This window comes from Halichoeres trimaculatus, unplaced genomic scaffold, assembly GCF_033239565.1.
Source record: "Halichoeres trimaculatus isolate MK-OKI-2021-1 unplaced genomic scaffold, fHalTri1.1 fHalTri1_scaffold_10, whole genome shotgun sequence".
NCBI lineage: Eukaryota > Metazoa > Chordata > Actinopteri > Labriformes > Labridae > Halichoeres > Halichoeres trimaculatus.
Genome location: NW_027437187.1, coordinates 24,311,305 through 24,325,748, shown reverse-complemented (window position 1 = coordinate 24,325,748; position 14,444 = coordinate 24,311,305). Strand labels below are relative to the sequence as shown.

General features: G+C 42.2%; 1 protein-coding gene across 4 annotated transcripts; it reads left to right on the top strand.

Annotated features, from left to right (window-relative positions):
• Nucleotides 1–1,266: 1,266 nt before the first annotated feature.
• On the top strand, nucleotides 1,267–14,444 carry rassf8a (Ras association domain family member 8a). Of its 4 annotated transcripts, XM_074678160.1 has the most exons (7): nucleotides 1,268–1,629; nucleotides 6,741–6,937; nucleotides 8,592–9,394; nucleotides 9,535–9,732; nucleotides 10,459–10,603; nucleotides 12,519–12,651; nucleotides 13,299–14,444. In XM_074678160.1, the coding sequence occupies exons 2-6, from the start codon at nucleotides 6,835–6,837 to the stop codon at nucleotides 12,638–12,640; spliced, it is 1,371 nt and encodes a 456-aa protein (XP_074534261.1). In that variant the 5' UTR covers nucleotides 1,268–1,629; nucleotides 6,741–6,834; the 3' UTR covers nucleotides 12,641–12,651; nucleotides 13,299–14,444. The 4 variants fall into 4 exon arrangements, with proteins under 4 accessions (XP_074534263.1, XP_074534261.1, XP_074534262.1 ...); XM_074678162.1 differs by having other exon boundaries at nucleotides 1,267–1,629; nucleotides 8,592–9,388; nucleotides 12,519–14,444; XM_074678161.1 differs by having other exon boundaries at nucleotides 6,744–6,937; nucleotides 12,519–14,444.

The following is a 14,444-nucleotide window of genomic DNA, read 5'->3' as shown; positions in this document are numbered from 1 at the left end:
GCTCTCTCTGTCCACTAAAGCCTGTTGCATTGATTAGAAAGCACAGGAAAAAGAAAAAATAACATAGTAGTGCCGTGTGAAGTTCAGGTGAGAACTTGACTGTGTGCATATGTGCATTTATGCTGGTTTCTGTTGTTGTGTCTGTGCTCATCTGTGTGCATTTGTACATTTGTGCTGGTTGCTGCTATGTTCATGCACGTCTCTGTTTGTATGTGTGTGTGCATTTATGCCGGTTGCTGCTGTTTTGTCTGCATTCTAGTCTGTGCACTTTCAGTTCTGTTTAATAACACAGTGTGCTTCATCACCCATTTAAGCAGCTTTATTAAAGTGGCTGTCATGTAAATTTTGACCCCCCACTTGTGCAAACATAAATCAGCACCCATGATCTAAACTGTAGCTTTCCTGTCACACTTTTAAAGGGTAACAATTGTTTTGTTATAAACCCTCTGTGTGAAAGCCTATATATAAATACTGAGAAGTTGAAAATTTACAATTTAACATGAAAAACACAAGAAGTCCCCTCACCCCAAGTTCAGCTGTCAGAAACAGTACCCTCTGGTGGCAAAGATATAATGAATGTGACAACTAACCCTGTTCTCCCCTACAGCACATCCTGCAAAGACGATGAAAAAACTGAATCGGCAACCAAAATAGCTGCAGCATCAGGTATTTTGGTCGCAACATCGAAACAGCAATACATTAGTAAATGATAACAGAATAAGAAAACACTAAATAAAAGATTGTTTAAGTATGATGTGAACATGAGTCGATTTAAGCCATAATTCTATCCCAGATTTATACTCAGCAAAGCTGCAGCACCCTCTGATTTTACTCAGTAATGAGTTCCAATAAATTGTTGCTCTAATTGAGAGGGGAGATGATTTGATTAGCAGAATAAAATAAAGTAAATAGCCTTGGATTAGCCATTGAATGGAACGCTGAATCTATGAATGATGCAATGAACTCTAATAAACAATGTTGGTCTAAAAGAGACCAATTTAAATTGTGATTACTTAAGGTAATGAGACTTTAAAATAACATCAACATTCAGCGGTGATACAAGGATGGTGTAGCATCGCCGCTGTGATCTCTGAACTTCTTATTCAAGGGACATCAGGGACGGTTTTATAAACGACTCAGGATGTCTTATGTAAGTGAAATGTCTAAGGGAAAGTCTAAGCTGTCGCACTGTAACTGTCCTGGATGTGTAAAAGTTGGCTGTAGCAACCCTTCCCCTCTCCGGGTTTTGCAGCTTTAAACAGTCCACAATGCCTTGCGGTGTCCCAGTTCCAATGCCGTGTATTTACCAGCAGGAGTATTGAAACGGGGAGAGGGGCTTTTTCCGCAGCCTACCGGAGACTGCAAACACGAACGCAGAGAGAGGACACACAAACTTTCGGACTGAGGACCGAAACGTTAATTATCCGTCCCTGACTCGTTTATTAATCACATCTCGCCCTGCTCTCACCCAGCAGCCTAACGGACTTTGTCGCAGTTCATGGGAAGTGATTTACTGGGCAATGGTGAAGAGGGACACATTTTGCGGAATTCTCGTCCTTACCTGTGTTTTCAGCCTAAACTTCACTTCGGAGAGGAAACACTGATCTGAACCTTATTTACACCTCAGAGGTAAGAGCATTACACAGACCTAATAATAGCAGAACGTGCTGCGGCTGAGCCTGTTGTAGTTGTGAGGCTGAGATAACGGAAACATTTCCGTAGTAGAATAGTTGGGCTACTCTCTGAGCCCACTACAAACCATTTCGCCATTTCTCCTGCCTCGTCCCACTCCTCACCAAGTCTGTTTGGGTGAGGTGCAGTCTAGGGCTGAAAGATGGATGTTTCACATAGTGTTGTGATAACAAAGTGATGCTTTTATTATGGTTTCATCTGTCAGTTCGAGAAAAACGTCAACCTAAAAGCATTGGTCCATCTCCAATGATATGAACTTTGTCTTGTAGTTTTTTTCCTTTGTAAATGTTGCTCTGCTTGTGTCAAACTATCTTAAGAACCAGAACCTTCAACTGTAAAACAACTCTCTTTGTCTAAACAAATCTTTTCACATCATCAGTAACCTTACTATAACATTTAGCTATAACGCCCCTCACAGTTTCTCCTCTTAAAATTCATACCAGGTCAAACAGAACCAACCTGTGGAGCAGCTGCACCCAGCAAAGATTTATGCTCTTAGTCTGATGCTATGAGGCAAATGAAGACTCTTATCAGTCAGAAAAGAGTGTGGTCCTTAGCTGCATATAATTTTGTCACAGCTCCATCAGCACCAAACTGCAGAGAACCACCTACAGACTGGAAAAACACATTCTACTACTACTTTTGTGTTGGGATGCCATTTCAAATTCTTCTGTAAAAACCATTTCACTTCCATAAATGCTGACTTGGTAGACTGTGCCTCAGTGCCAGATGATGTTTTGCAAACCGCTGTAACATGTAAACTCAGACTTGAGGCCTTTAGTGGCCCTGCTGTGCTGCTGCCCCGCTGCAGGAGCCCGCTGCCTGCCCTGCTGGCTCTTCAAAGCTGGCCAGTGCGCAGTGAACATGGCAAGCGAACAAAGGCGGTATTATTGCTGGCTGAACGTGCTGTCCAGATGTTCAAGCTCTTGCCAGTACTGACCTCCCAAATGGGGGGAGTCTGCTCCAGCACCTAATAGTTTAATATCAGCCAGAGAGAAGGAGGAGGAAGGCTGGCTGCAGGGCAGAGGCACTTGGAGAGCTCTCAGGACCTGAGGGTGCAGGCTGTAGCGTGACAGCCTGGATCTGGGTCTTATCCTAAACACCACAATCTAAAGATTGAAGCGACAGATTTGAGAGTAAAGTTCTGAAGAAGCCTTGAGCAATGTTTGTTCGTACTCTGTATATTCTGGATTACTTTGCGCCCTAATCTGTTGGTCGAACGGGCCGTCTTCAAAAGCTCTATGAAGGTTGAATCAAATACATATGCTTTGAATGACCACCTCTGGTGTCTAGCTTTTGATTAAATAGTGTCACTGTGTCACCTTTAATTGCTCATTAGTTAACACTAAGGTTCAGGCAGTGCTCTAAGAGGGTAATGCAAATGAGACACTTTATTAATGAAGAGGAAGTGCACCGCACAAGTGTTTTGAAATTTTAGAAAAGAATAGAAATCATTAAAACTGTGTTGTTGGATAGAAACAGCCTGCTCTAAGATCACAGAGCAGTCGGACCCTCAGCTCTCTTGTCTCTTAGTCATGGCTCATTGCATTCTCACAGCCCAGGAATGCATACCCTGAACCTTATCAGATTCCTCTCTACAGGATCAAGGCCTGTATCAGTTCACAGTGTCTGCCCTGCTCTGGAACGTTTACATTTGCTCAGGGTGTTGTATACAAGGCAGGCTGCTAAACACATGATGAGGAGCTTCCTTCTCTTGGTTCCCACGGAAAGACCCTTAATTTTCAACCTCGGAGGGGCTGTCTTTTCAGTTTGTCTCAGATTAATCCTTAACTTTTGCCACCCTGGTGAAGTTTCAGACTTAGGGATTAAACTGGGCTGTACCACTTGATGACGATCTCCAGGAATTTGAAGCAAGGAAAAGATCTTTTCAGTTAGTTCCAACTCGTACCTTCACATAAAAGCAGCGTGTATCTTTGGGCGCTCACAGAGATCCATTCACAACAGATCTGTTACCAATTACAGCGGGGTATAAATCGCTGGTAATTACATACTGCACTACAGGGAGCACAATTTGAATTAAAGTTTGGTTAGCAATAGGCAGAGAGGTTTAAGTACTTGAACAGACTGCTGTCGCTATAAGCAGCATCACATTGTTTTTAATTAAAAGCAGCTTGAGGGAATGAAAGATGTCAGAAACCTTGTATTATGTATCAATTATTTATTTCTTCGAATTTCAGTGCCTCAGCTTTCATGCTTCTCCAAATGGCTGCATTGTTTTCCTCCTCTCAGAACAATAGTCTGCAAGTTTGGATAGGAACCAGGCTGTAATAGAGTCCATTTTTTAGAGTTAGTACTTGTGGAAAAGAAGTGTTTATCTAGAGGATCCTTTTCCTCAGCTTGTTTCATGCCTGCAGGCTTTCCTCCTGATTCGAGCTCAGTCCTTGTACTTGTTGTAATCTAATGAATGCTCATTTTGTTTTCCTCAAACGCCCTCTTCTTCTGCTGCTAAACTGCACCACTCTCAGACCAGTTCATGATGCTTGACTGAGAAATACTCAAACAAAGCAGTGCTATATTTAAGCTAGAAACTCCTACAGTATACTTCACTGTGATGTACATTACAGGAGAGTGCTGGAACACCCACAGGAGCATATGGTAGGTTGTTTACTCCTGCAGCCCATTGAAACCATTTTCCTGCCAGCTCGGTGTGCTTCTGTAGGCCTGGAGAAGAGTCAGCAGCAGCCGGGCGTCCAGGCTGCTCAGTGTTGCTCACACACCTCACTGCTCTCAGAGGAATGCATCTTGAGTCAACACTACCGAACCAGTGTGAGACTGAAACAAATGTGCTCTGGAGCCATGGGGAGTTTGTGTTTTGCTGCAGTTGATCATCTTTTAACTGAGCTTAAGTAGTGTTCAGGATATTAAAGCCCTCCCATCTGGCAGAAGATGAGCAGCACAAATCAGGGAGTGGGCATCTCCCCAGGCTGGGGCTTTGACAGGCTGAAAGAATGGAGCCTGCAAAGCTCAGGATGGCACAAAGCCCCACACCGCTGTGCTGTATCACCAGTCGGGTTTTCTGGGTTAAGGTTAATGAATTTAAAATGCTAAGGCTGGACAAAAGCAAGTGACATTTATAAATACCCACTTAGTCTTTTTAGCCTTTTGGAGGTTTAGAAGAAGCTCAGTTTGTTTGGACATTTGTAATTTCTACGTTTTTTAGGGTCTAATGTTTTTTTTTCTAAGTATTGGACCCAAACTTAGTGCTGTTATTGGTCATAACTTTCAGGCCCTTTCCCCTTCCCCCTCCAGCATATAAAACGTTCTCCTCGGCAGATTCGTGATGTCTGCTTTGCATCAAACCCTACTCCTCTTCCCATTACTGTTTCCACAACTCACTGGAAAAGAGGTTTGAACAAAACGGTGACAGGGTTTTGGGTCAGTGCTGAAAAATCCTGCAGTCTGCTTTTGTGAAACTTTCCGACTTTCGGTCCTTGATGTCATTTCAGGGCAGTGTGAATCGAGGACAAAAGCACTTTCCAGGCAGCTGTGATCACGCCAAGAATAGATATAGAGACAGGCCATAGTGAAAGTAGCCCTCAAATTACGCACATACTGTAGATAAGGAGTTAGTGTCCAGTTCAGATGTTAAACAGACACTTGAGTCTGAGCTAGCTTGATTTGTTTGTTGTCTTCACTTTACTTTTTTTAGGAAGTAGATTTAATAATTAATGCATGATCTGGCGTTATCTGAAAAGAAGGTTAAAGAAGAAATATAATCTTCCACTGATCTTTTAGTTTATGATTAAAGCAAAACCTGCTTGTTTTTGCCTTAAAGGTTAAAGATTTGCCTCTGCCTTCCTATTTTAATGTTTCTTTGTTTTTGTTTTTCAAAAATGTTGCTTAGTGCTCTGGAAACTTGTGGCAGATATTGTTGACCTTTATCAAAAGGTAAAAAATTAAATCATTCGCCTGCAAAATGCTAGAAATCAATGATGGGAATAATAATCAGTTGTGCCTTTGTTTATCAAACTCTACAAATGTTTCTCTTCCTGATGTCTTTATTATACTGAGAGAAGCATTTGGGCTAAAGGCAGGGAGGGAAGGACAGGCCAGTGTGGGTGACTTTGTGATTGTGAACAGGGAATATTGGGGGTGGGGGAGGTGTAATTGGCGGGGGCTGACGAACAAAAGGACCTTTTGACTGGGTGGTGTAGCTGCGGTGAAGGTTGGATCCATGGAGAGAGTGATAGAGATCAGGGGAGATGCCATTCATTCCCTGCCAGCACACCGTCCTTGAAGGACACTTTGAAGGATGTCTCTCTTACATGGGTGTTTCATAGACTGAGACTGTAATTAATTCTCTCATTTTTATAACAATATTTAACACTTAAATACTACTTCACACATGCGTTGTGTTCTTTTTTCATTTGTGATAATGTCTTAAAGACCATTGTTAATGCCTTATCTTGTTTGCGTTAACACCCTACTACTGCCTCCTGGAAAGATAACACATTCTACCTTGTATTTCCTGTTACACAATACTAGCAAGAACTGTGAGATCAGAAACAAAACCCTGCTTTGCTCTCTTATGTAACAATTCTTCAGCTCTCCCTTTTCATTTTTTAATAACATTTTCATGCTCTCGTTTTCCTTTCTGTTCCCGTCCTCGATTTGTCACTGACTTAATCTTCCTGCTCCGTCTTCGCTGTTTCTGGGTAATTCTTCGTACAAAAGCAGGAACTGAACTTGGGAATGTCTGCTGGCAGACCCTTCCTGCACCCCTGACAGACACATACCTATTCATAGCAAAGACCAAAACAAAAGCGTTATGGCCAGCTGGTCCTGGCAGCCTGGCTGTACGAGTCTCAACTGGACGATCCTTAATTCAAGAGCTCCTGCCAAAAGAGCCAGACTGTAGCCTGTGTTTTCTGCTTATTTGGCTTCTTGTGTTAGTAGATCATATCACAGGTAGGACTGTTTGCCGTCTGTCTGTTTTATTGGACACACAAAGTGTGTTAAAACCATGTCCTTGAGCACATCCTGACTAACTGTTTCCTGTTTTCCCTCATGTTTCCTCCCTGGTGAAGCAGCCGGAGGGGCTTCAGCTGCCCTGCACCACTGGAGCCTTCAATAATGTCGGGGCCAACACACCACAACCGGCCCCCTCACTTCTGACCTAACATGGAGCTCAAGGTCTGGGTGGATGGAGTCCAGAGGGTCGTCTGCGGGGTCACTGAAGCAACCACCTGCCAGGAAGTGGTGATTGCCTTGGCTCAGGCTATAGGTAAATCCTTTTCTGCTATAAGCACACACACAAGAACATGTGAAATACAGCAGAACTGTTGAATACCTGCTGCATTTCTGAATCTGATCATCTTTTTAGGAATGGGCTTTTATCATCCAGCCTATGCCCTGGTGAATAAATTTGATGCATTCATTGCTAAATGGTTTGGTATAATAAATTCATAGTCCTTACTCATGTACATAAATTTATCAAATATTGGTGTAAATTCAGAGAGACGTGTTATAGACCTGTAGGTAGAATTAATCCTTCTAGCTAACTCAGGTAGATGGTTTTTTGTAGGCAAACAGCATGGGGATATTTGTAGTAAAAGAGAGTACACTGTTAAAGTCACACCTCAGATATTCTGTAACACTGGGGAGTGTTGTTGCACAGACATCAGAGGACAGTTTCAACCTGTCACGTACATACGTAGTTATTTCTAGTCTTGATGAACTGCCCTCCCACATCATACTTGCAGAGTTGTAATGACGTTAATGCAGAAGTTACTAAACTTAGCAGAAAGTTAAAGCAGTTTGCATTTTTAAAAATCCACAAAATTCAGAGTTCAGTTCTTGTTTTCACCACCAGTAGGAATAAATCAGTGTTTTTGTGTTGCTGTTTGTGTCTCCTGTCCAACCTTAGATATGGATACAGAGGCCAGTTCGGGGGAAGGCAGAGTGTATGTGCATGTATGTGTTTGTGGTACTCTAGCATCATGCATGACATGTTTTTGAGCATGCTACGGGGAAAGGTGACTGTGATGTGATGACGTTAGCACAGCCCCTCGATGAGTTGTCCATGTAGTGTAAAAGCAAAATGGTGCTGTATGAAGTAAACATGTATTTCTGACTCATACCCACATTCAGCTCCTGTTGAGACCCAGTGGGTCCTGGTCAGAGGATGCATTGGTGCTTTCTTAGATCTTAGCCCCCCTCCCCTCCCCCTTTCCATATGGCTCCTTCAAGAGCGGGGGCACTTGAACAGACCGTATTGACATCACTTCCCACAAAGCCCAGTGTAGGAGGAGGGAAAGTCTGACTCAGTTCTCGGTCTCCTGCCAAAGTGAGAAAGCCTGGCGTCTGATCCCCTCCTCTGCCTTTTTCTGTTCAAATCATATACACCACTTTAAGTAATCAGACATTACTATTGATTTAGTACTCTGACATTTCACCGTTGTGACTATCTTTAAACCTCAATAAACCTGAGTGTAGGATTTCTTTTAGAAGCATGAATGCATCTATTTCTTGTCACCAATAAAAAGTGTAATCCTAAAGGGTTCATACACTGAACACACTCAGATCCATGAAACTTTCAGACTCTTGCAGCTGACTTTTTTCTTCCAACAGTTTGAATAATAGAGGCTCTCATATCACACGTTAAAAACAGTCTATTTTCATTACCCACACTCAAACAAGGTTGTTGAAATTCTTCAAGTGTTAGGTTGACAATGACACTTTGGTTCTGTGCTCAGTGTTTTTAAAATCTAGCAGAAGCAAGTTTTCTTAATTATTTTCTTCTATTATTTTCCTTTTGTATGTCTAGTTTTTCTGTCCAAATGGTGAAAATGACTTTAAACTCTTCTAAATTTTGGCACAGCTACCTACTAGCATAATCTCTTCAAAGCCCTTTTCTATTTCTAATTTTGTCCTCACAGGTCGCACTGGGAGATATACTCTGGTAGAAAAATGGCGGGACACGGAGCGTCACCTTGCTCCGCATGAAAGCCCAGTGGCCTCTCTGAACACCTGGGGTCAGTATGCAGGTGACGTCCAGCTAATCCTGCTCCGCACAGGCCCCACCCTCACTGATCGACCCCCGTCAGAAGGACCCCCACTCAGGGGGCCTGAACGAGGGCTACATCGACAGAGCCTCCCTCCACTTGCAAAGCTTCGACATCCTAATGATCGCTCCCTCAGGCGCCGTGAACCACGCCGCAAGTCGCTCACTTTCACCGGTGCTCCCAGAGGGCTTAGGGAGATCCTGAGTGGAGGCCGGGTAGTTGAGGCGGAGGCAAAAAGAAGAATCCTCCTTGGAAATGGTGTAAATCACCATCATGCAGGGCCCCCTATGGGGACTGCATCTCCAGGCCTGTGGGCCTGTCGCATGGAAGATCTAGTCAGGCTCGTGGGTATACAGAGAGAGACTCTCAATGTGCTGGAGAAGAAGCTGGAGGCCTACGAGGCAGAGCTCCAGGTTTGGGCTGAAGGGCGAGGGGGGCGAGGTGGAGGATGCATCAGGGATCTAGGTGGAGGAGGCGGGGGGCTGATAGAAGAAATCCTGAGGCTGGAGAAACATCTGAGGAAAAATGAGGTGGAGATGGAGGAAGAGGAGTTTTGGGCAACAGAGCTGCAGATTGAGCTGGAGAGTGAGAGGCAGCTGGAAGAAAGACTGCAGGAGCTGCGAGGGCGTCTGCAAGGCTGTGAGCTGGAGATTGAAGAAAAGCTGGCAATGGTACAGGTGGGCCGTGTGGGAGACTTTTGGGATATTGAATTAAAAATATTTCCGAACAAAGTTTTTGGTAACAATTGCAATTGTGATTAATGTAGCTGTTGGTGGTTTCTCTGATCAAGGCTTTGCTTTGTTACTTTGACCATCAGGGTGTGGAGACTGGCCTGGAAGAGGAGCGGCTGCAGAGGGAGCGCCAGGAGACCCAGTGGGTGAGTGAGGCAGAGGCTCGGGCTCAGGTCCTCAGGGTCAAAGCAGAACTCAAATCTCAAGAAAGACAAGCTGTCCAGCTAGAGAGCAGCAGCAGAGCCGTGGACCGATCAATTGGACAAAGCAGCAAGAAACTGCAGGTGAGTCACATGCAGGCATGCATTTCAATCTTTTACCAACAGTCTGTTTAATGTGCTCTGTATTCTATTCTTCAGATACAAATTTGACCTTAACTGTATTTTTTATGTCTTAACACATCAACTTTAAAGTATTTGTATGCTCTTTGTCAACCAAGGGAGTACTGTATGAAGACTGACAAGTAGACTCAAGAGATGTCACTTACATCAAAGAAGGAAAGGAGTCAGGGGTTGTAGAGTTGAAGGGAACTAAGCTTACCGGATTACTGTAGAAAGCTCCTCAGAATTGAAGCTTGCTTGATAAGCTACAACAGACCCCGATATCCGACCAAACTGTTGACAAGTTGCATTTTGGGAAATGTTAAATACCAGGCTTGGCAAGAGGGAAATAGATAAAAATAGATAATGTGTTTACTCGAAGAAGCACGTTATGAGACATGGCTGTATAATGGATATTAAACAGAGTTACTGCTCTGTGTTCATAGCCTGATTACTGAGACCGTGCTTCTCACAACAAAACTGAAGAGGTAATGTGATGAGAATACACACAATTTTCTCTTGTTAATGCTGTTACAAGTCTCCAGATTTAAAGTGGTATCACCAGAATGCTGACGTCAGAGTAAACAAGCACAGTCTTTTATTCTCTGCAGCCAGAGATGCCAGTTTTAAGCTCTTGCCAATACCCCCATGTTTGCAGTAGAATCACTCTCTTGTGCTGTTTCATTGAAGGACATGCAGCATGAGCTGGAGCAGCTGACCAAGGAGCTGAGGCAGGTTAACCTGCAGCAGTTTATCAAGCAGACCGGCACCAAGGTCACCGTGCTGCCCGCTGAACCCACTGAGGATGAAAGTACTCCAAACAGTCATGGTATAGGTAGAGTATCTGGATTCTCTTCTCTTCAAAAATATACAGTAAAAGTTCAAGTCTAGCAATTATGATTCAAAACCAGGGATTTAAATACAAAATAAAAGTCTCATATAGTCTTATAAAGGTCTGGATGTCTATATGTTTCATGTAAAGCAGGTAGGAAGTTGGGAAGTGATATTTTCGTCACACATGACGTATTTATTTAGACTGTTCGAAGCGCAGTTTGTCTTTGAGTCAGCTTGAGCATTAGTAAATTCATTCTGGTAGATCAAAACACTTCTTATTTTTCTATCTCCTATCTTGGCAGCCTGCTGAGTGAAAATGACAAATGACTTTTTTGTGTGTGTGTGTGAGTGTGTGTGTGTGTGAGTGTGTGTGTGAGTGTGTGTGTGTGTGTGTGTGTGTATGTGTGTGTGTGTGTGTATGTGTGTGTGTGTGTGTGTGTGTGTGTGTGTGTGTGTGTGTGTGTACAGCTTTCTGAGAACCAATTTCAGTTTTAGACCCTGGGAGTTTGACAGGAAAAGTAAAGTGAAGACATTTTGACTGAGCCTTCCTTTCAGACAAGAAGAAATAAGTCTTCCTCTGAGCTGTATTCAAAGGTTTAGACTTGTTCTAATAATCAAGTTTGAATCAGGTTAGTCAGATTGAGGGCCTGTTGATGCCATTTTATCGATGGGGGTCCTCACAAGTGTTGAAGCGATGACACGTGTGTGTGTGTCAAAGAGACCGCCATGGAGGAAATAGGGGTTTTTGAGGGTACAGAATTAGCTTTGACCGACTTGAGTGGCAATTATTGTCACCATGCCAACAGCTGCCTGGATACAAGCAGACCCAGCATCACTCATTTGTCTGACTTTCTGTGCCTCTCCCTCACTCCCTCCATCACTGTGTCCCTCTATCTCATGCTCAGCAGTTTCTGTGATGGGCTCAATGGACCAAAGCTCTGTCCCCTCTACAGGAAAGCTGACACATAAACTGAGAGCTGTGAATTATGGGAAAGCTGTCACGAAGCAAGAGATGCTATCAGCATCAAGTCCAGACCAAACTTCTCTTTAAAAACTTAACAATAGTTGTGCGGGTAACCCAGATTAGAAATTAAAAGTTTTAAGTGTGACTAGCAGGAAGTTTGAGGCAAATATTGAGCAGTTGCATAAGGTAAAACTAAGGCATGACTACTTCTAACTATGGATTTATGATTATACATAACTATGCATAACATTTTAAAGTCACGGCCAAAATAAGTTAAAGAATATGCCTGTGTGTCCAAAATTGAATGAATGTGTACCTTTTAGCATGATTTGACACATTGTGTGTATAATTTATTGCCCACTACCCAAAACTACTTTAAGCTAATAAACATAAAGAGTTGTGGCTGTGAAACTGCTGTAATTAATTACTCATCTTTCACAAGTCTGCTCAAATGTTCAATCTGGAGCACAGTTAGTTTAAAATCTAACTATGAAATGAAAATTTAACTCCCACATAATTTCATTTTTCTTTAAAACATTCGACACTACTGTTCACACAATGTTAACTTTAATATCTCCCTTCTTAAAGAGCCCTGACCATTCTCAAATTACATGACCTGCACTCCATTATTTCATCTTTCTGAGCTGCGAGTTCGGTTATTAAACTTGATGGATTGAGTGTTCATGCCCTTCCAGTAACCTTCCAGTTCATGTGTGGAAAAAAAGCTGCATGAGCTTTTGTGCTCCACCATTAACTCACTGCATCTACAGAATCTCTGCACAGCTGTGTACTGCCACCTGGTGGCCTCAAAGTACAACTGTCCTTCAATATAAAGAATATCGCATTTCCAGGGTTATCAGATTTCATTATATATAATTTTGAATGAGTAATGATTCACTGGTATTCTGAACATTTCTCTAATTTAATTTCTCTCATGTGTTCTGTGTCTCAGATTTAGTTCCCTTGACTGGCTCCTTGAAGCGCCCTGTGTCGTCACACCAGATGTCCAGTCACCTTCGGGTGCTCCACAGTCCTCTCAGTTCAGGCCTGAACCCAGAGGGGATCTATGTGTGAATAGATCTGCTGTAAGTGGATTTCTCTGTTCTGGATACCTCTGTAGCACACGACTATGCACTGTTGTCTCGATTAGATGAATGCAGGCTTCAGTGTAAAAACTCAGATAGTGAAGAAAAAATGTCTGAGTGGAATTCTTGGAGCGCTTGGTTGGATCGAAAGGTGGTGAAAAGAAACATGCTGAACGTGTAAGGACTTTCTTATCTCAAGCTCTTATAGACTTTCTTTATAACTATATCCACTTAGTGTAATTCTATCTCACTTGACCACCTGCTGACTGATTGGTTTTGATTTCTCGTGGGATCATGATTTAAAATAATTGCCTTTTCAACAGCATAACGGAAAATCTTTATGTGTGACTCTATGAACTATATCCTTGAAACATTTAATATCTGCCATGAAAGCATTTTATTCAGCATAATGACTGGTTCTCACTGATGAAATGAAGGATCCACTTGTGTCTGTGGTAAAACTGACTAGAATCATTCATTTTGCATATCAGAATTTATTCCTGTAGCTCTGGCTGTGTTCATGTAAAACTATGCACAAACAGTAATGGTTTTGTTACTGAAGAATGTTACTGTCTGTATGTACCAAAATGATGGTTTACTGTAAATACTTTCAGCTTTATTCAGCAATTTATTCTATTTTATTACAGGGATGTGCATTCACAGCTACAAAAAAGGAGTGCCCTCATTCCTGCAGTTCTTTCTGCGCAATGAAACAGTGTTAATGATCCTTTTCAGCTGTTTTTTCTTGTCATTGTTATTATGACTACACAGTCTATTTTTTGCCAAATCTATTATGCTTGTTTCTTTAAAGGATTGGCGGCCAAAGATTAGCAAGTCTTGTTGCATGATTGTGTTGTTTATATAGCCATATCTGGATGTGCAGGGCGACCACAGTTCAGCAAAGCAATGAGTTTATGGTATAAATGGTGGCACGTAATAATCCAGTGGATATCTACAGCTACAGTGTGAGTGAGCAGTGATTGAAAAAGACTTGTGCTTGTGTTTGTATGTGTATGTGTGTTTGTAGAGTCAGAGTAGCCACGGTATGGAGCCACTCTTAGGTTGTAGTTCAGCTGCTAATCACATCAAAGTGCCTTATAGTAATTCCACAGTTGTCGTAATCAAATAATGTACAGTGAAGCTTTAGTAGAGAAGCAATGATTGTAGACAAGTTAGATCAAAACGAGAGAAGTAGAAATAGTGCAGCAGCAAAAAGGAAACTGTAACAATGTTTTAACTGTCAGTATTTTGTAGAAGTGTCAGTGGAAAGAACAATACCTATCATGCTTTCCACTTTGCTACTGTACCACTGTAGCCATAGTAAAATGTGCTGTTAAATGCATTTACATGTAATCTGATTTATTTCATCATGCAACATTTACTGTGTACTCTAGTCACTTATGTACTGTCTCTTTGGAAATCATTGTTATAAACACTGAAGGGAAATCACCCCATGAGACATCAGCGACAGGATATGTCTCCCTCCTGTTCAGTAAAAGGAGACTCTGATTCCAAATTCTTATTTTTAGACTTAGAGTCTGTGTATTTGGTTGTAATTTCCCTTTAAGAAAACCACTTGTGTGCATTATCCACCCTGGGACGAGAGGTAGCTGTGGTCACTGTTTACAACCGTATAATATGTTCTGTAGAACTGTAAGATGTCGACTGTACATAACCTGTTTTTATTGTTTCCTGCCTTAATATACTGCAAAGTGTTGACTGATGTATGGCTGTAACTGGCTGCTGGTATGACTTTGATTGCATGATTCAATAAACCACCTGACTAAATTCAA